The 19146-nt window shown below is 47.5% G+C and overlaps 4 protein-coding genes across 6 annotated transcripts in view; 2 read left to right on the forward strand and 2 right to left on the reverse strand.

Annotated features, from left to right (window-relative positions):
* The window catches only part of FRS3 (fibroblast growth factor receptor substrate 3), a 15228-nt gene extending 13793 nt beyond the window's left edge, over positions 1 to 1435 (reverse strand). The window contains exon 1 of the mRNA XM_029944389.1: positions 1337 to 1435. The gene's annotated coding sequence lies outside the window, so the exon portion shown is untranslated. The remainder of the gene's footprint in view (positions 1 to 1336) is intronic.
* PRICKLE4 (prickle planar cell polarity protein 4) overlaps positions 1 to 2351 on the forward strand; it is a 6366-nt gene extending 4015 nt beyond the window's left edge. For 2 of the 3 annotated variants that reach the window (XM_029944391.1, XM_029944392.1), the window contains exons 5-7: positions 114 to 317; positions 944 to 1133; positions 1640 to 2137. In XM_029944391.1, coding sequence (XP_029800251.1) covers positions 114 to 317; positions 944 to 1133; positions 1640 to 2013 — 768 coding nt within the window. In that variant the 3' untranslated portion in view covers positions 2014 to 2137. Of the gene's footprint in view, positions 1 to 113; positions 318 to 943; positions 1134 to 1639; positions 2138 to 2266 lie in introns of those variants that run through there. The other variant, XM_029944393.1, reaches the window with a different exon arrangement.
* A 144-nt stretch (positions 2352 to 2495) lies between these two features.
* Positions 2496 to 3845, forward strand: TOMM6 (translocase of outer mitochondrial membrane 6). Its single transcript, XM_029944394.1, has 3 exons — positions 2496 to 2729; positions 3195 to 3299; positions 3526 to 3845. The coding sequence occupies exons 1-2, from the start codon at positions 2602 to 2604 to the stop codon at positions 3289 to 3291; spliced, it is 225 nt and encodes a 74-aa protein (XP_029800254.1). The 5' UTR covers positions 2496 to 2601; the 3' UTR covers positions 3292 to 3299; positions 3526 to 3845.
* A 4517-nt stretch (positions 3846 to 8362) lies between these two features.
* Positions 8363 to 19146, reverse strand: part of USP49 (ubiquitin specific peptidase 49) — a 51012-nt gene continuing 40228 nt past the window's right edge. Inside the window, 7 exon segments of the mRNA XM_029943374.1 lie at positions 8363 to 8474; positions 8656 to 8864; positions 10111 to 10253; positions 11428 to 11633; positions 12150 to 12258; positions 17038 to 17242; positions 18526 to 19146. The exon segment at positions 18526 to 19146 is cut by the window's right edge and continues 101 nt beyond it. Coding sequence (XP_029799234.1) covers positions 8468 to 8474; positions 8656 to 8864; positions 10111 to 10253; positions 11428 to 11633; positions 12150 to 12258; positions 17038 to 17242; positions 18526 to 19146 — 1500 coding nt within the window. The 3' untranslated portion in view covers positions 8363 to 8467.

The following is a 19146-nucleotide window of genomic DNA, read 5'->3' on the forward strand; positions in this document are numbered from 1 at the left end:
GGGCTTGCCAGGGGTGTGGAGAGAACAGTTAGGCAGGGGTTGGGATGGAAGCGCCAGGAGGGAAGCTGGGAGCACACCGCGCCTCTGAGCAGCCAAGCGTCCTTGCCCAGCAGTGCAGGCAGCGGCTGAGGCCAGGCGAGTACGGAGTGTTCGCGGCCCGGGAAGGGAAGCGGCGCTGCTGGCACCGGGCTTGCTTTGCCTGCCAGGCCTGCGGCCAGGCTCTGATAAGCCTCATCTACTTCTACCACGGCGGGCGTCTCTACTGCGGCCGCCATCACGCAGAGCTGCTGCGGCCGCGCTGCCCCGCTTGTGACCAGGTACAGCCCGAAGGTGGAGGGGGTGGGGCGGGGTGTGGAGAACTGGGAGGGTTGCCCAGGGTCCACCGTGGTAGAATGTAAGGGGACACCTCTGCCAGTACCCCAGAATGGAGAAGGACTCGGAACCAACCTGGGACCTGTGTGTTCCCTGTGTTCTGACGTTGATGCCTTGTGCCCTCCCCGACTGCAAGCAAGAGTCCCCAGATTTTCTTGGACTAAGAATTTCTCCGGAGCAGGGACTGTTGGACAGACGTTCATCTGTTTTCCTGGTGCCCCGTCCTGTGCCTGCTCAGGCGAGGAAGTGCCATACTGTCAGTATAGTATAAGAGGCAGAGCAGAACCCTGGGCTGGGAGTCCAAGCGGCCAGGGTCACACTTCTTCAGGCTGTGCCACCTGCTAGCGGGATCTTGACTAGGCCAATCAGCCCTCCCTGCATCCGAGAGTGGTTGAGTAGATCAAATGGGAGGACTGTAGACGTGCTTTAGCGTTAACTGGGTATAAGGCGTGGTTATTGGGTGAATGAATGAGCGAGTGAATGAATGAATGAATGAATGAATGAATGAATGAATGAATGAATGAATGAATGAATGAGTGAATGAACGAACTGTTCTCCCTCCCTCTCCCAGCTGATCTTCTCCCGGCGCTGCACCGTAGCGGAGGGACGGCGCTGGCACGAGAACCACTTCTGCTGCCAGGACTGCGCCGGGCCCTTGGGCGGGGGACTTTATGCCCTGATCGGGGGCGGCCCCTGCTGCCCCAGCTGCTTTGAGAGTCGCTATTTGGATTCCGGCTCGAGCCGGGCCCAGACACTGGAAGGTAGGACGGCCCTCGGTAAAGGAGAAGGTGCAGACCAAAGGGGAAGGGGGCGGCGGCTTGGGCTGGGCTGGGCTGAGGAGGGGATTCTCCCGGGCTGGGACCCTCGTCCCGGTCTCACGCCGTCCCGTCCCTCCAGCAGCGCCCCCGTCCCCCCACCGCACACCCCCGCCCCCGACCCAAGCCTCGGGGCCCGCAGCTCTCACCGCGCGTCCCTGGCCGGAGCGCTCCAAGGGCCTCCCGAACCCACCCCGCGCCACGGTTGGGGCTGCGGCGCGGGACTCACTCCCGGACTGGGACGCGGTCGCCCTCTGGTGGGCGGCGGCGGGGAGGGGCGGGGGAGCCCGGTGGAGCAGCCGAGTCCGCGATGGCGGCGGCGCGCACGGCTCGGGGGCGGAGCGGTGGGCCGGGCCCCAACTGGGACTGGATTTTGGGGCCCGCTCCTCTCCGATCCCGGAGTAGGAGACTCGCGGCTCTGAGTTAGGCGTTTCTGACCCGGCCTGGAACAGGGGATGAGGGGCTTGACAGAGTTGAAGAAAGGGACCGCACCCCGCTGGATGCCGCTACGGTCTCCCAAGCAGCCCTTCTCGCCGCTGCCCCCCGCTCCAGTCCGGAAGCCCAGAGGGAGCTGCTTGGATCCAGTCCAAAGCTGGAGCATCAAGCTGAGGATAAGGCGGAGGCACCCAAAGGGCGGGAGCAGGGCCGCCCGGAGGCGCCCCTCGATTCCAAGGAGGATGCCCCCTGCCCCACCTGCTCCTCTTCTTCTGACTCGGAACCCGAAGGCTTTTTCTTAGGCCAGCGCCTTCCCGGGCCCTGGAAGACCCCTGGAAGCCTCCAATCTGGGGACAGCGACACCTCCAGGAAGCACTGCACCATTTGCTAGTGGCGCAGCCCGGAACAGAGGGACGGGGTGTGTGGTCTGTGAGGTGGGAGAACGAGGCTCTCCCACCCCTATAAAAATCCTAGACTGAACACAGTCAAGGGCACGCCTGGGAGAGGCGGCGAGACCACAAACTTGGAGTGCTCCCTCGAAGCCTGCGTATTCTATGACTTCTGATGGAGCCTTTCTTGGGGGAACCCCACCCCTCAAAGCTACGCATCCCCTGCTGAGCTAACCCCGATCCCCACCCCCACAGGCTGGGACATTCCCCGTCCTCATCATCTTCCCGAGCCAATGAAGTGATCACTCAGAGACCACATGTGGCGGTGACAAGGTTGGCGAGATAAAGGCCAGGAGGGAGCCAGAGGCGGGACGCGGCCTGGCGACTGTAGTGTCAGGCCGCGATCCTCCCCTTGCCTGGCTCGGGTACGCGCAGCCGGAGAGTTTTCCCTCCAAGCGCCGGACCTCGCTGGAGCAGCTGCGCCCCCTGCCGGCCCGTAGCCGGCGGAAGTGCAAGACCGGAAGTTGCGTAATCCTCCGGCGCCGACACGGGGTGTTGGGCGAGGCCTTGAGGTTTCCGAGGGTGCTACTATGGCTTCCAGTGGGATCGGCGTGAGCGCCCCGGCCGCGGCAAATGAAGCTCCCGAAATTCCGGACAACGTGGGAGATTGGCTTCGGGGCGTCTACCGCTTCGCCACCGACAGGAACGATTTTCGGAGGTAACCGAGGCTCTGGAACTTGTCCCTTTCTGGCCCTCCGCTCCCCTATACACACCTCCCATACTTCCCTTCTTCGCCTTTCCGTTTGCCAGCGTCTTGGTCTTGTAGTGACTCTGGCTGTGCTTTGGGGAGGTCCTTGATTGGGAGAGTTTCCGTGCGGCAAACGCGATCTTTTCGTTACTGGACTGGGAAGAAGAGGCGCCAACACAGACTGTTCGGCCTTGGACGAGTGTTTAATTGGCCTTTGCATTTGATCCTATTAGACACGGGAACGAACGCCAAGTAACCACGTGGGTCGTGGGCAGCCTACCTTTGTAATGATCTACCTTCCTGCAGTTCTAGAACAGTGTTTTTGCCCCGGGAGGTTTCTCCAGGATGGTGACAAACCTTTTCCCGTAGTATTTTTCATTAACTAAAGAGAAGTGCCTCGGTGAGCACAGGGTTAATAAAAATATTCTTTTCCAGGAACTTGATCCTCAATTTGGGACTTTTTGCTGCAGGCGTTTGGCTGGCCAGGAATCTGAGTGATATCGATCTAATGGCCCCTCAGCCAGGGGTATAGCCAAATAGGTAAGCGCTTACCCACTGCTCTGCGTGTCTAGGAGCCTTAAAGGCAGAGAGAAGGAATAGTTTTTATCTTCTATTTACAAAATAAGGGAGAGTGACTTCACATAAGGCCCTTGGCTACTCCTAAATATGTTTACAGATGTTGCAAGCAATTTTGAGTCTCTTACTAATTTCTCTTCAGACTTTTACATTTCTAATGCCATCCGTTGTCCTGTGTCTCTGATTGCAGACACATGGAACTCCCTGTGCTGTGCTTGAACCGTCCAAAAACAGCCTCCAGTCTTTAACCATCACAAGACTTTCCCTGATGGAAGTTGAAGTTTCATTCAGAGGGGCACCTTCCCTCCCCGATTGCCTTTTCTTCGTTGAGCCCCCTCAGAACTCCGTCCTCTGGTCAGCAGTCAGCTTTCAAAGCATTGTCCTCTGTTCTGTAAAGTTCTGTACATAGTTCCAAAGTTTCTGCAGGGGGTGGTTTTTGCTTTTGTCCTGAGTGAAATAACGTAATGGTATTTTAACAAATATTTGGAATAAAGATTGCACACAAAGACAGATCCTTTTATTCTTTTAATAAGAAACTTCTGCTTACAAAAACAAGGTGTAAAAAGTCAAGATTTACAAAAATCATAAAAACATGATTTATATTTCACACTCAAAAGAGACAGGAACAAGCCTCAAACATGAATTGTAACAGAAGTGGTTTGCTTCACATTGAAAGAAAACAAACAAACGAAAAAAGGAAATTGTAGCCACCATACTTGATGTGAACAAAAGAGGAAACTTATTTTTCAGGAATTTCCATTTTTGAGCAGAACTAGAGGAAGAAGCCATTTGGTGTTGCATAGCATTTTAGTGCACCAGGTGGGTTTTCCAGGCACCAAGGAGGCATTGTTGCTGTAGGAGAATGGGATTTGTTGGTAGAGAGAGGGCAGTGATGTGCAGGTGGAGGCAAGGGGTAAGGAAGCCTGGGCAGCGGGCACTAAAGGAACTGCGTGAGGAAGTTGCTTCCTTCCCAAGGAGATGTTTTCACAGTAGTGCCACTGTCCAAGAGTTAGAGGAGTTCTTTGGAAATGGAATATGTAAGACTGGCATGGAAAAGATTCCTGTAGGCTCAGAAGGATGTGGAAATAAGAGGTAAGTTCCCCATGGCAATTTTTTTCTACTTAATTTCTTCTAGGCATTTTTATCTTTACTATTTTATTTTAAAAGTTCATTTAAGTAATCTGTACACCCAACATGGGGTTCAAACTCACGATCCTGAGATGAAGAGCCACATGCTCTTCCAACGGAGCCAGTCAGGCACCCCATCTACTAGGCATTTTTTAAAATCCTGTTTTTCCGTGCCAAGTCTCCTGCGAACTGGTACGAGATGAAAGGACATGAATTGGAAAGGGAGGTCAGTATGAACGCGCCACAGCAGCCTAACTGTTAGAGTTGACAGCTATCTCTAGTAATCTTTTTACAAATGGTAAATAGGACAAAACTCCTTCTTGACCCTACGAGCATGAATCTCATTAAGAAATCTGACTGAGAATTAGATTGTATATGTATTTTAAAAAGCACCACCCTCTTGTATTGATCAGGTAGGTCCACCTGTTAGGGAGGCGTTTGAGCTGTGAATTCAGGCCTATGACTGGCCCACCATGAAGCCAACACCCTCTAAGAATGATCTGATAACGTTTGTAACTTGCTGGGGGTTAAGATGAGGAAGGGTACATATACATGAGAGCCAGGCTTAGGTTTGAAGCCATCGCCTCCAAAACCGTGACCAGGAAGGAAACGTTTAAGCCACAGCATGGATCCTAAGCCCCTTCACATCTCCTCAGACCACTAAGACAAATACCAGCACCTCCTGCCCCGTTTCACTGGTATGCAACAGATCCTTGACGTCTGCAACCCGATCTTACTCCTAACTGAAACAGTTCTATTTTAAAAAAGTTTTTTAAAGTAAAAGAAAAATCCAGCAATTAAGACATGGCAGCTTCCAAAAGCATTATTCTCATTTCAAAATTTAATGTTTCAGCTTCAAGTAATGGTGTTTGCTGTTAGTTGTTTTTTAAAGCCATAATACTGGCAGGGTAAAGTTTCATTTAAATTGGCTTCATTCCTCAAAAGTGTTAAGAATTTAGCAACTAAAGCTCTCAAATGTACAATTTCCCAAACTTTTGATGAACAGTCAATAATTTTGTAAATCACAACACCCTCCCCAAGGGAAGTCCATTTTACATTGGTCACATGATATTCAGCCCTGGCTGGTGAACAGTACTATGAAAATCTCTTCTACTGCCTCATAGATTTTAAATGGAAACATGCCAGCAGAAGTAAGGAAAGAGTCCACAAAAATGACCATTTGCCTTAATGCTCTAGTAGCTATGGTATATTTAGAGCAATGTGTGGGTTGGAAGAGTAACACTTGGTTCAAGTCAAAGCCCTAGACCAATAGAATAAACATGGAAGATAGAAACTAAACTCACAGTCATATTTAGAAGGCGCTTTTCAGCTTTAGTGCTGACTTGAAAAAAAGAAACCACCACCAGGGAGATGCATACTTACCAGTAAAAAAACTAAGCTGCCATGGGAGATTTTGCTCCAAAAGTACAACCTCCACCTAATTAGGCCAACAATTAGGCTGAGGGAACCAGTTATCAAATGTGCTTCAAGTGGTGAGCTTTCTAAACACCCTTTGGTGGAGTCTCATGAGCTCACTGGAATCCTTAAGGTCAGAGTAAAAGGAATAGGCTATGGACAGCTCTGCAGGGGGCCAGACTGGCCCCTCCCCTTCCACAGCTGCTCGGCACCTGTCCTGGAAAGGCACCGGGCCCGGCGGCCGGGATGGGTTCGGTGAGCCTTCTCTTGCATATCACACAGTGCACTGGCTTGCCTTACAATCTCAAGGTTCACATACAGGGAAATGTGTTCTATACTGCTTCCTGAAAATTTGTGCAAACGAACTTCAGAACTCATGAAGGTAATACTTCAGGAGGAATCCTTTTTTGTTTGACTTCTACCCTAAGTTGCCCAGCATTAGGGAAAAAAAGGCCCTTTCTAAACATTTGTGCTCTCTCAACCAGCTGGAAAGCAACTCTTCCACTTAGACAGAACCCGACGAGGGTATATAATGTATGTGTGGGAAGAGGTAGCACTCCCAGCCTACCCGAAAAGGCCCGAGTTCATGTTTGGAACAAAGGGAGTGGTGAAAACGAAGAGGGTACATAGTCTGCCTTGAAAAGCAGCCATTTGATGAAGAGTAACAGATCCAAAGATTTTGGACATTACAGTAAATTTTCAGAAATTGCTGGTAATAATTATCTTTCACAAACATGAAATGAAATGCTTTTAAAAAGTCTGATACCAAATGTCCTTTACACTATACAGACCCATTTGCCACTTAAAATGATAAGGAGGCATCCTTTCCCTTACTTAATCTTTTCAATCCCATGCAAACCATAACTGGGTACAAGGCACCAAATGTTATGAATTGTATAAAATTAGTTCACAAAGCTTTATCAATAAGTAAAACAAACTCCATCTCCCCCTCCCTGCCTGCCCACCCCCCCCCAACCAAGTTTTCGCTCTGTACTACTGTCAGCCTCTCAGGCTTCTGGGGCCTGGCCCGGGCCATGCCCACTGCCAGCCAACCCATGTCACTGGCTCTTGCACTGGGATGGAACTGTAAGCACGGCCAGAGTAGGGATGCGTACAGTCATGGACTCTAGAAGCCTTGCCATTAAAAACAAAAATAAACTCTTGCTATTGAGTCCATAGGACACATTAACACTTCTACAGTTTCTAATTTTATTCATGACATTTTAAGAGACGTCTGGAAAGTCTTTACATAGTGTGGCGCTGCCCCCCTCAGCCTGAGAGGGGACTGGATCAAAGCTGGCAAGACCTTTGCCTGCCATTTAAGAAGAGCTTCAGTTCCTGGCTGTTGAGAGCATGCCTAACTTTTTTTTTTTAACACTACTAGCATGGATGCGCACTTCGAGGCAACCACAAGTATGAGGGTCAAGCTAGACTGAGGTAAAAAATCCTTTTGGAGGGCCAGGGTGCATTCATCCTGGCTGGCTACAGCAGAAAGTAAACACACCAGCCAACTGCAAAGGCTCCGGGAACGGGACTCTAACTGCTTGTCTGGGAGGAGCAGGCCCCTAAGGTTCAGTTAGGAGATCTTGGGTTTGATTTGGCAGCATCTAGTCAACTTCCACCTGGTTCTTAGTTTCTTCTCTTTAGAATGTTTCAGTTTAAAGATGCAACTAAGAAATCCACTTCCAATATGCAAATAACTTAAAGGCAAAGGGACATTTCCCTCACAAATAGCCACTGGCTTATGCAGCAGGGAGCTCTTTAATAAAAATTTCCATAAATACTAACTTCTCAACAGTGTCTAGTGCTGCTGCCTTTGGGTACCTGAGGTGTCTGTGACTGCAGGGGCACCTTCCCGGGCACACAGCTCAGCGAGGACTCGTGGCATCTGGTCCAACTCCTTTAAAACCATTTTAGCAATTTGATACATGGGTGCTCATAAATGAAGCACTTATTTCACAAAATCCTTAAATCTCAATAATTCTTATAAATATTTGGTATAAAACTATTTTTAAAAATTAAATTTGAAGATCTTTTTAACTTTCCATTAAATGTTCATGTATCTGAAGTACATCCCCCCTAGGCAGCCTGAGGGGTGAAGCAGATGCTCTATTCGTTCTTTCCCACGTCTACATTCTCTTTCTCTAGAATAATAAATACAGCATTCAAAGGAAGATGAGGCACAATTTATATTTTCCTTTCCTTTTTACTTTTTTTTTTTTGAGTTAATGGGCTTTTCCATCGCCACAAAAAGTCTTCACCAGTCCTGCCAACGTAAAACCGTGGATCTAGAGAGTACAGCTTTACATCAGAGCCTCCGGCAGCAAGGGCAGCTGTGACACTTTAAAACAGTGTCCAGGAGAGGGTGGGCCTGGGGCCGAGCTTGTACAAAAAAGCCTGCAGTAGACAATATAAACCAAACAGCATAAAAAATGCCATACGCTATCGCTTCCAAATAAAAGCTAAATATTACAGAAACCTCACAGTGTTGGAAAAAGCAAGTTTAATTTAAAATATAGTCACTCCCCCTTCTCTATGATGGTGAGCCGTTTTCTGTCTGAATTTCCTCTGTGTCTCAATGCTGTCAGTCAGGTCCTATGGGAGAGTCCATCTCAAAAGAGATCAACAGCAAATGCTACAGATCCGCTCTGGAAACGGGGCTCACCCACACCCCTAAGCTACGACCCTCATCCTTAACCCTCTCTTGTCCCAACTTCCCACCCTTCCCCAAACTCCCTCCACATCTGCTTCCTTTAAGCGACAGTTGTACTCCTACCTGAATTGAAATGTTTGTATGATACGCTCAGTCAAAAGATGAGCATTCATAGTGACAGGTTGAGGCCGATGGCAGCAGCCCCCACGATGAGAGTTCTGGTCTGCATTCACTTTTACTGGAGAGTCTAACCGAAGGACTGCCAGGGGAAATTCAGAGGTGCCTGATGCGGTGGAGCTTTTCCATCTGGGCGGTTTCGGTCCGCTTAGAAACTGACCCAGCAGAAAAAGAAAGATGTATTTTACCAGCACTTCAGTAGGGATTATCAGATTTAGGAGGAGATGGGCCAGGGTCAGCAGCACTGAACTGCTTGGACATGTGAAGGCAGATTCCTCGGCCCTAGAAAAGCAGTAATTCCCAAACCTTGTGTTGAACAAGAATGTTCTAGCCCTCCAGGCACAAGAAAGCTGCTGCAGGCTAAGAAAGGCTGCATGCCCCACTGAGGTGAGGACAGGTGACAGGCATTCAGGTAAGGCCCGGACCACCAGCTATCTCTGCCTGTCCTCAGCTGAGTTCTGAGAAAGCCTCAGCCAACTGACCTAAAGTCCAATTTAAACCAAACCATGTGCCTGCCCTACACCCGGACCAGGGATATGCTGCAGAACTGGGTAGCCAGGGATGCCCTTAGGCTCAGCATGCAACAAAGAACATGTCACAGACAATGTATTGCTCCCCCAGGTGAACTGCTCCTTCTTTAGGATGGAGGGTGGTTCATGCCAGTCTCAGAAGATGTGGAATGATTAAATGACAGCAGCAGCCAGGGAGGGTAGGACACTGGGGAACACCTCCCATTTTGCCGGGGTGGGGGTGGGGGATTTGCTCTACACATCTCATTCTACTCTTCCACTGCTATCCCCTAAAAAGGGAAGTCTGCAAGTTTTCAACCCTTGATGGTTACTTCCTTTGTAGGAACAAGTCCTTATTTTTCACCTCCTGCCTGGAACCAGTCTCATCCAGCAAGCTGCCAGCCCAGGGCCCCACCTCATTGCTCTGTCCCGGGCTCCTCCCAACAGGAGGGCTCCTCTGGCCTGGCGCTGCCTGGAGGCCCTATTTAGTGGGAGAGTCACAGAATGGAAAGAAAACATGGCTGCTCTCCTGGATGCATATGATCAGCTTACTCCCTCTTTCCTCCACCCAGATCCTCTATATGCAGAAGCAACTGATGAAAGAATCTTCATAGAAGTTACTCCTTTTGACTTGTTTTATCAAAGAGGGAATTCCCAAATCCATGCAAAAGAAAGTGACTACAGATTGTATGATGGGACAGGAGTCACCTGGCACCTTCTGCCATAGTCCCAGTGAGGCAAACCTAGCAATCTGTTCCTGCACTAAACCTTATTTCCTATAAGAGGAAAGATGGATGAACACCAACAGTCAAAAGCAAGCCAGTCCTTGACACATGCCTCCCATTCAGGGGAAGGTCCGTGGTCTGCCCTCATCATTGTTGCTGGACTGCACCTGAGCTTGGAGTTGGGTTTCTGAAATTCTTGCATTGCCCTGAACTGTTCTTTGTGTGTAAAAAAGGATGTAGGCTTGAGTTTTGCACACTTCCTCGACACTGCATACATTCAGCTTTGAGTCATTGCAGTGGACCCAAAAACCTGGGAAACCAAAGGAAAGAAAGAGAGAAAATGACTATCCAACTTATATTTCCAATCAGCAGGCAAAACCAGGAGATGAAGAAAGGGACAGAGGAGTTCTGAATAGAGCCAACCCCTGATTGTTGGTGGTGGGGGAAGACAGGTAAATGAAACCAACAGAGCTTCCTGCAGCCACTGGCTTTAACCCCGTCAAACCCCACCCCAACACTGACAGTCCTGACCGACTGTGACTTTTGTCCTCGTTTTATTCAGGCTTTTCCCCGTTAGGGCCTTCTACAAAGACCGAATGAACACTGGGGGCTAAGAGGTGGGAAGAGGAGGAGAGGTGAAATGCAAATGGAGCAGTGATAAAGGAAAATTTAGAAGGAATAAAAAGTTACTTCACTCTGGCTGCCTTAAGGGCTAAGGGGTTCATTACTGAAAACACATCTGCAGCCCACATGCCTCAGTACAAGACCTGGGAGACTGTGCCCTGGGGTACGAGCACTGAAAGCTCCTTGGGACAGGCCCTCGTATCCCCACACCTCACATGGTAAGGGAGATGGTAAGGAAATGTCTTCAGCTTTATTATGAGCTGGGGCTCATGAGATTCATACATTATCTCCATGAGGTGAGGTAAACCATAGCATTTCTGCATAACCACGAAGGAAACAGAGGTCTGTAGGAACATTAATAATAGAACGTCTAGGGGCGCTTGGCTGGCTCAGCCAGGTAAGCGTCCGACTTCAGTTCAGTTCATGATCTCACAGTTTGTGAGTTTGAGGCCTGTGTCATGCTCTGCGCTGACAGCTCAGAGCCTGGAACCTGCTTTGGATTCTGTATGTGTGTGTCTCTCTCTCTGCCCCTCCCCCACTCGTGCTCTGTCTCTCTCAAAAATAAATAGACCTTAAAACAATTTTTTTAAAATAATAGAATGTCTAACATTAATTGAGCATTATGTGCTAGGAACTGTGCTAAGTACTTTTACATGTGTCAGTTCCTGTCAATTCTTAGAGCGATCTTATGTTGTCACTTGGTGATATATCCAATATTTGAATCCAACTTTCATAATTCTTCCCACTGGATTTTAATGTATGCAATATCCCCCTAAAGATGAAATAAAAGGAAAGTGATGGAATGTGGAGAAGCCAGCCCTTTTCCGTGTCCCCCGCCCCACAGAGTAAAGCGCACGCACCTCCCTCTGTGTTGTAGCAATAGGCTGTGTAGTGTCCTGAGCCAAACCCTTTCCCGTGATGCATGACCACTGCGGAGAGATCATAGGCAAAGGTCTCTTTGTCAAGAGAGGAGAGCATGTCCCTGCAGCAGTAAGGTTCCATGTTTAATACCTGGTCAAAGACGACATGGACCCCAATCTTCTCTCGATGATTACGGCCAGACCACCTAGAACATGGATATAAATTTCTTACTAGGAAAAAAATGGCATATGCTATCAAGGTAGAGGAAGGTAAAACAGAAATGAGAAAACATAACCTTCCAGGTTTGATTTTTGCATCAATATAACAGTGATCAGTATACACATATATTTCCTGTGAATGTTCCATGATGTACTCTGAAACTAGAAATCCCTAAAATAATCTTTTTGTAGTTTACTGCCTGCCCTTCTTTTCACAGATTATATCATGCTAGATTCTGAAGATGACTCTGTATAAGCTCAAGTGAGGCTAGAAAATTAAGCATGGTCACCCAGTGCAGGCTAGCTGGTTAAACAGGGCTGTAAGGGCTGAAGCCCTGTCCTGGGCTCCAACGTTAACTTGCTTTACTGGGCAGGAAGCATTTAATCGCCATGGAAAGGACAAGGTCTCTAGGGATCAGGCTTCCCCTCCCAATACCGAAGTCTTTGAGAAGGAGCTATCCCCACAGCTCACAGCCACCAGGAAGGCCCCAGCGCGAGCTCACCTGAATCTTTTAAGGTGCAGCCGGAGGACCTGAGGTAGTCTGTAGATCATTAACTGCTTTCTAGCTTCACTCAGAACAAGGGGTTTTGGATTGGATTTTCGTCGTTTGCCTATATGGTTTGGGAAGGTAGAAGACAGATTGTGAGGCGTCGTATTCCTTCCTAGCTATGGCAGACAGTGACTTGCCACTCAATATGCATTCTCCTTATCTCTCAGTATTTGAACCTCAGTTTCATTTGGGACAGCAGCGTGACCCTCTGTAAGACTGCAGCTCCCAGCCTCGCGTGCCCGCCTGGTGTGGCCACGGCAGTCTGCCAGAGACGGAAGGGATGATTGAGGGGTGCTCTTGAGAGGACTGCAACTGCCCGAACTGCTCTGGGACCAAGAGGTAACCTTGGGGATCGAAACCTTGAACTAGTGAAGTTGAAAGGTGGAAAGAGCTTGAGTCCCCAACGACCATTCAGCTGCCATGCTGGCCCCTGAATGTTCTTCAGACTTCTTTTACATAACAGAAAAAAAAAAGCACATCTCGTTTTAAGTCATTATTATTTGAGTTAACTGAAAAACAAACCTAATCCTGATATATCCACTTCCAAATTTTTGCACCAGCAACCTCCGAAGTTGATACAGATTTAGGGTGGCGTACTCCTGATATCATGGATTTATTAATAGAATAGAATAGAGGGTCACTGTGATGATAGGCACACAGAGTAGATGCATATGTTGGGGTTCTGTGCCTTTATATATGGGCTTATAACTTAAATTATGATGCGCCAGAATATAACTTCTAATGGTTTCTGTTTTCTTCAGGTAGGTCTAATTCTATTTCCTGCTCAAAGCTAGTTTTATGCCATTCAAACCTCTATCTTCAGTTTCCTCTCCTGTGAAATAGGGAATAATGCATATATTTCAGGCTTAGGAAAAAGGTAAGATGGTATAGGATTACCAAAGGATAGAATATTTGTTTGCTTATTTAAATGTTTATTTTTGAGAGGGAGAGAGAGAGGGAGACACAGAATCCGAAACAGGCTCCAGGCTCTAGCCTAATGCAGGGCTCGAACTCACAAGCCACGAGATCCTGGCCTGAGCTGAAGTCAGATGCTCAACTGGCTGAGCCACCCAGGCATCCCTAGGACAGAATATTTAAACAGATTCTTTTTTCAGCATGATTTGTTTGTGGCATATATAACTATTTAAAAAAGAAATTGATGGTTTTGTAGTTTTATGCTACCTAGTTTTTGAACCATTTTCTTGGATAAATAAGCACATTGTCGGATATGTAGGACAAGGTGGCAGGCTGGCCAAATTCATCCAGTCCAAAGCAGAAGTGGTGGTCAGACTCTAATTTTGTTTCTGAAGCTACTGAATTGTGAGGAGAATGCATTTCTTTTTTTCCCCTAATATTTATTTATTTTAGGGAAAGTGCAAGTGGGGGAGAGGCGAAGAGAGAGGGACAGAAGAGCCAAAGTGGACTCTGTGCTGACAGTCTGATAGTGAGCCCGATGTGGGGCTTGAACTCACAAACCACAGATCATGACCTAAGCCAAAGTTGGACACTCAACCTACTGAAGCACCCAGGTGCCCCGAGGAGAATGCATTTCTAAATTACATCAAATAGGGGCACCTGGGTGGCTCAGTTAGTTTAGTGTCCACCCGACTTCAGCTCGGGTCATGGTCTCATGGTTTGTGAGTTCGAGCTGAGCTGTCAGCACAGAGCCCAGAACCTGCTTTGGATTCTGTGTCTCCCTCTCTCTGCCCCTCTTCCGCTCATGCTCTGTCTCTCAAAAATAAAATAAACATTAAAAAAAATTACATCAAATAAACCATGGAAATAAAATTCTCTTAATTTCCTTCAGAAGCCTTCTCTATAATCATTTACAAACGACCACTCAGTTACTATATTAACTAGCCTGGTGAATGGATGGGAATATAAAATTCGTGGCCTGCTGTGGTGGCCGACTGTCTTTGAGACATAGTCTCAGTGTCTGAAGAGCCTGCCATGTGATTCTAAGTTATACCTATACCACTTGTGAAAGGTAGCAAATCACGCCAGATGACACTCCACGGAGCTTCCTGTGACAACAGGCGGTGGAGCTGCTGGTTTCATAACAGACTACAGCAGCACGAGTGTGCCGTAGAACCTTCTACTAGGGCCAGTGGTCATGACATGTAGGAGGCCTGACAGAAAGAGAATCCAAAGAGGAGCCTGGCCTTATTTTACATTCTGAGTCACCAGCACATTTTCAAAAATGATTGCAGCTCTGCCTGGGAACCCTGGCAGTGACTGCCCCTCTCAGCAGAGGGAGTATGTGAGCTAAGATGAAGACAATATAGAATCTGGCTTTGTTTCCCTAAAATGAAATTCACAAAGAAAAGGAAATGAGTGATTCAACAGAGATTGATCAGTTCTGTCTGCACTTGATTAAGCTGGCCACATAGCGAGGGAGAAGACTGATAGTTTTGAAACTTCACAAGCAACAACAATGCATTTTGTACTTGAGCCATAGATTTCCTTCCCTGCTATTATCTGAACCTGCCTAGAGAAATCCTGATAAATTGGCACGTCTGGCAAACAGAAAAACAAGGCTTTCTTACAAAAATCAATAAAATATTTCTTGCCTAATCTATCATGTCCACGAATTATGGAGTTAAAGCTGTTAACATCCTTCTGTTCCTTACAAGTAAAAAGCTTTCTGAATCACTATTTTAAGAAAGCCAAATAGGGGGCACCTGAGGAGCTCAATCAGTTGCGTGTCTGACTTTGGCTCAGGTCATGATCTCACAGTTTGTGGGTTCGAGCCCCGCTTTGGGCTCTGTGCTGACAGCTCAGAGCCTGGAGCCTGCTACCAGTTGTGTCTCCCTCACTCCCTGCCCCTCCTCCCACTCCACTGTCTCTCTCTCTCTCTCAAAAATAAACATTATAAAAGGGGGGGGGGCGCCTGGGTGCAGTTGGCTAAGCATCTGACTTCAGCTGTCATGATCTCATGGTTTGTGGGTTCGAGCCCTGCGTTAGGCTCTGTGCTGACAGCTCAGAGCCTGGAGCCTGCTTCCGATTCTGTGTCCCCCTTTCTCTCTGCCCCTTCCTTGCTTGCACTCTGCCTCTCTCCCTCTCAAAAATAAACAAACATTGAAAAAAAAATTTTTTTAAAAAAAGGAAAACCAAATAGATAATGCTCTTAATAAGGTAATTTAAGTCACTATCATTATATCTTCATGAGTAACAGGGCAGGTGACTCTATAGTCAACCAAGTATAGCGTTTTAAAATGGCAAAATGGGGCACCTGGGTGGCTCAGTCGGTTAAGTGTCTGATCCTTAACTTCCACTCAAGTCATGATCTCATGGTTTGTGGGATCGAATCCCATGTCAGGCTCTGTGCTGACAGCGCACAGCCTCCTTGATTCTTTCTCCCTCTCTCTCTCTGGCCCTCAGCTGCTCATGTGTATTCTCTCTCTCTCACTCACTCACTCAAAATTAAATAAATAAGCATTAAAAAAATAAGTGGCAAAATTATATCATGTATGACTTTTGATTTTTGTCCTGATTTCTTGAGGGACAACGTGTTTCCCACAATTTACTATTTCAAAAGACCATATGCAAATCTATTAAGAAGTGTCATCATAAGATTGTGGTTGCCAAAACTCGTAGTCCAAATTATCTTATGACTGCAAATTGATTTCAAGATATCTGCATAATCCATTAATCTTAGCTTCCAAATCTTGACATGCCAAAAAACCCAAACATGAGTTTCCAAGTTTTTGCTCTGTGATCCCTCTGTATGTGCCGGGTTAGGAAAAGCACGAAGTGTTAGTGTGGCAAGACAGAAGGGGCTCTGCATCAGATGTCTATGTTACCACATGGGAAGAGTTCCGCTTTAAAAGTAGAGCCATGGGGCACCTGGGTGGCTCAGTCAGTTAAGCGTCCAACTTCGGCTCAGGTCATGATCTCGCAGTTTGTGAGTTCGAGCCCCATGACGGGCTCTGTGCTGACAGCTCAGAGCCTGGAGCCTGCTTCAGATTCTGTGTCTCCCTCTCTCTCTGCCCCTCTCCCACTCATGCTCTGTCTCTCTCTGTCTCAAAAATAAACATATTAAAAAAAATTTTTTTAAGTAGAGCCATGACAGAGATACTTTATGACTTCCTTCCCCAAGTCCCCAAATGCCTGGCATGTGAAGGCCTGTGAAAACACATGCAGAAAGTAACCATGAAGCTAATGCCCCTTATGACTTGCTTTCTTGTTTCTCCTACCAATCTTCAGCATCAATTCTGAGAGACTTGAAATCTACAAATGTACAAAAACACACATTTCTGATACCATAACCCTCAAACAGGCAATGTGGCCTGACTTTAGATGAAATAAGAAGTGTCAGATCCATATTCATGAATTTAAGTAGGACCCTTGTAGCACTACAAAGCTAAGTGCTAACATTCTTAGAGCCATGGTTTCAGGATCCATTAAACATTTCTTTTTTTAAAAAAGTTTTTTTAACATTTATTTTTGAGAGATAGAGACATTATGAGCAGTGAAGGGGCAGGAATAGAAGGACACACAGAATTGGAAGCAGGCTCCAGCCTCTGATCTAGCTGTCAGCACAGAGCCTGACAAGGGGCTCAAACCCATGAACTGTGAGATCATGACCTGGGCCAAAGTCAGACGCTCAACCAACTGAGCCACCCAGGCACCCCGGTTTTGTTTTGTTTTTTAACCTACGACATTCACATGCTTGTTTTCAGGAAAATGGGAGGAAAAGAAATCTTTAAAAGATGCTTTAGAACACTCAAAGTTATCAGTGTTATTTTTGACTAAAAGGGCAAACAAAAGGAGCATCTTAAACCGATATTCCAGGTACACACCCACCTCTCCCCCTCCACTTCCACCTCCCAGCACTCACTGTTACACTGGTCACAAGCGTAGATTCTCCCCTCCAGGGCCTCTGTCTCTGTGAACTTGGCCAGCATCTCAGTGAGCAGGCACTCTGTCTGATTCAAAGGGACAAACCCCTTTTCTATGCAGTGATACCGTTCAGGGAATTCCAGGGACAAATCCCAAAAGGGCTCAATGGTATTGGATTTGTAATTGCATGATATACAAGTGACCTAGAATGGAAAGATTGATTCACAGGTTACATAATCTCCTGCACACTTTTGCTCAATTTATACAAAACACATAACTTACCAAAACAAGTGTAGTTTTCAAAAAAATCTTTGTAATATTAAAATAATAAATGTAAGTTTAAGACCATTAGAGCATATTACTTCTAGTATACATTGGGAAACCACACAGCACAGAGATTGTTACCTACCCTTCTCTCTTCTCTTCTCCCAAAGAATGCTCTACCATTCAATGCTGTGGGAGTACAGACTGGAAGTTATCATGGGGTCATTCGCAGATCAGTCTGAGACAGAGAACTGGCAGATTCCTGTCTGCTTCTCTCATCCTCACTTCTTCCTCATCCAGACTTTGCTTCTTCCACCCCCTCCAACTTGTCTCTCTTTTTTGCCCTTGTTTCTTGCAGTATCCCTACGGAGATCCCTGTATTCAAAGAGCCTCAGGGTAACTTATTAGATCTCCTCTCCCACTGTAACCTTCCCAGAGCACCTTTCTTCCTGTGGACCCTCTGGGGGTAGAGGAAGTGCCCAGAAATACTCCCCCTTTCACGTGCTAAAAAACAAAAACCTAAATAAACTCTCTCTTCTGTCCCATTCATCTTTTAAAACCGTAATTACCAAGGCACAAACCTCAGTAGCATAATGGAAAAGTTTTGCCCAAATCTCTTAAGTTGTCCACTTCTTTTTAACTCTAAAAATGCCTTCTGCACATACTCATGAAGTCTTTCTTATCTATGAGTCTTGGCTTATGTCCCTACATGGCTAATAATCCAGAAAAGAGGTAATAAGGAACAGGAGAGAGGCTTGCTTAGGCCTTGGGCATCCTCCTAGCCACCTCCCTTTTACGTAAAGAATGTCCTGGAAGGAAGAATGCTCTTTCAAACTATTGTGGAACCAGGGTTATAGGCAAGCTGTTCGGTTGTCTATAATGGCATGTCAACAATGGGTCCTTAATTATAACAATGAGAATATTATATTACCTATATTGTCATTAAAGCTTAAAGACACTCACTGAAAATGAAGCGATATGGCAAATTCAACTAAAAAACTGCCAAGAAAGAGGGTGCGGCAAGTTCACCAACAAGGCCATACAAGAACAGCACGATGAAAAGTACAACGGCCACCCTCCATTATGCTTAATTACAGCAAATGCTGCCACCCTAGTCTGCCCAGATAACCTGGGGGAGACGCTCACAGGAAGCCCAAACTCTAGCCAGCAGGCCTCCCCGCAGTGTGATGGGCAGAGTAGGGGTCAAGGTGGGCAAACCTACCTGACTGAGTAGCTGCCCGTGGAATATGGTGTTCACCACCTTTAAGACCTGTTTGGTGAGCTTCCTCTGGGAGAAGGGGATGAGGATGCGGCGCGTGGTGCCCTCAGACTCGAGCTCTTGCTGCACTTTGTGCAACAGCTCACAGAGAAATTCCTGCGCGTCCTGCTGGTCGTAGCCCCGGAAGGCGGGGATCAGGCTCCACACAGAGTGAAGCATGGCAAAGGGCGACACCAGGGCCCACTTCCCGGACCACATGACACGGAAAAGGGTGTGCAGTTCGTGACAGAGGGAAATGTGCTTCGAGCTTGGCTCCTTGTTCTGGATGAGTTCTAGGCTCCTGCTGATGGAGGCCCCGCCGTTGAAGCAGAGGCCCTCCCGCCCGCACGACTCAGCCCGGTCGCTCCTGGCCGACAGCTCGGTGGCAGAGCCGCTGGCCGGCCTGCCGGAGAGCGGAGCCTTCCCGTTGGGGGCCTTGGGAAACAGCTGTCGGGTCTGGGAAGGGTCGAGGTTCAGAAAACACTCGCGGAACTTCTGGAGGTGGCTGAGCACCTGCAGGATGGAGTTCATGTAGCAGGTGTTGCCCAGGTTGCGCAGGCCCGTGACGCCCGGCGCGATGGCGGG

This window comes from Suricata suricatta, chromosome 7 (assembly GCF_006229205.1).
Source record: "Suricata suricatta isolate VVHF042 chromosome 7, meerkat_22Aug2017_6uvM2_HiC, whole genome shotgun sequence".
NCBI lineage: Eukaryota > Metazoa > Chordata > Mammalia > Carnivora > Herpestidae > Suricata > Suricata suricatta.

What these genes read in the sequence shown, in the direction of transcription:
- TOMM6 (XM_029944394.1), top strand. Translation starts at nt 2,602, where the DNA reads ATGGCTTCCAGTGGGATCGGCGTGAGCGCCCCGGCCGCGGCAAATGAA. An exon ending in GACAGGAACGATTTTCGGAG is followed by an intron (nt 2,730 to 3,194) that starts GTAACCGAGGCT and finishes ATTCTTTTCCAG; the next exon opens with GAACTTGATCCTCAATTTGG.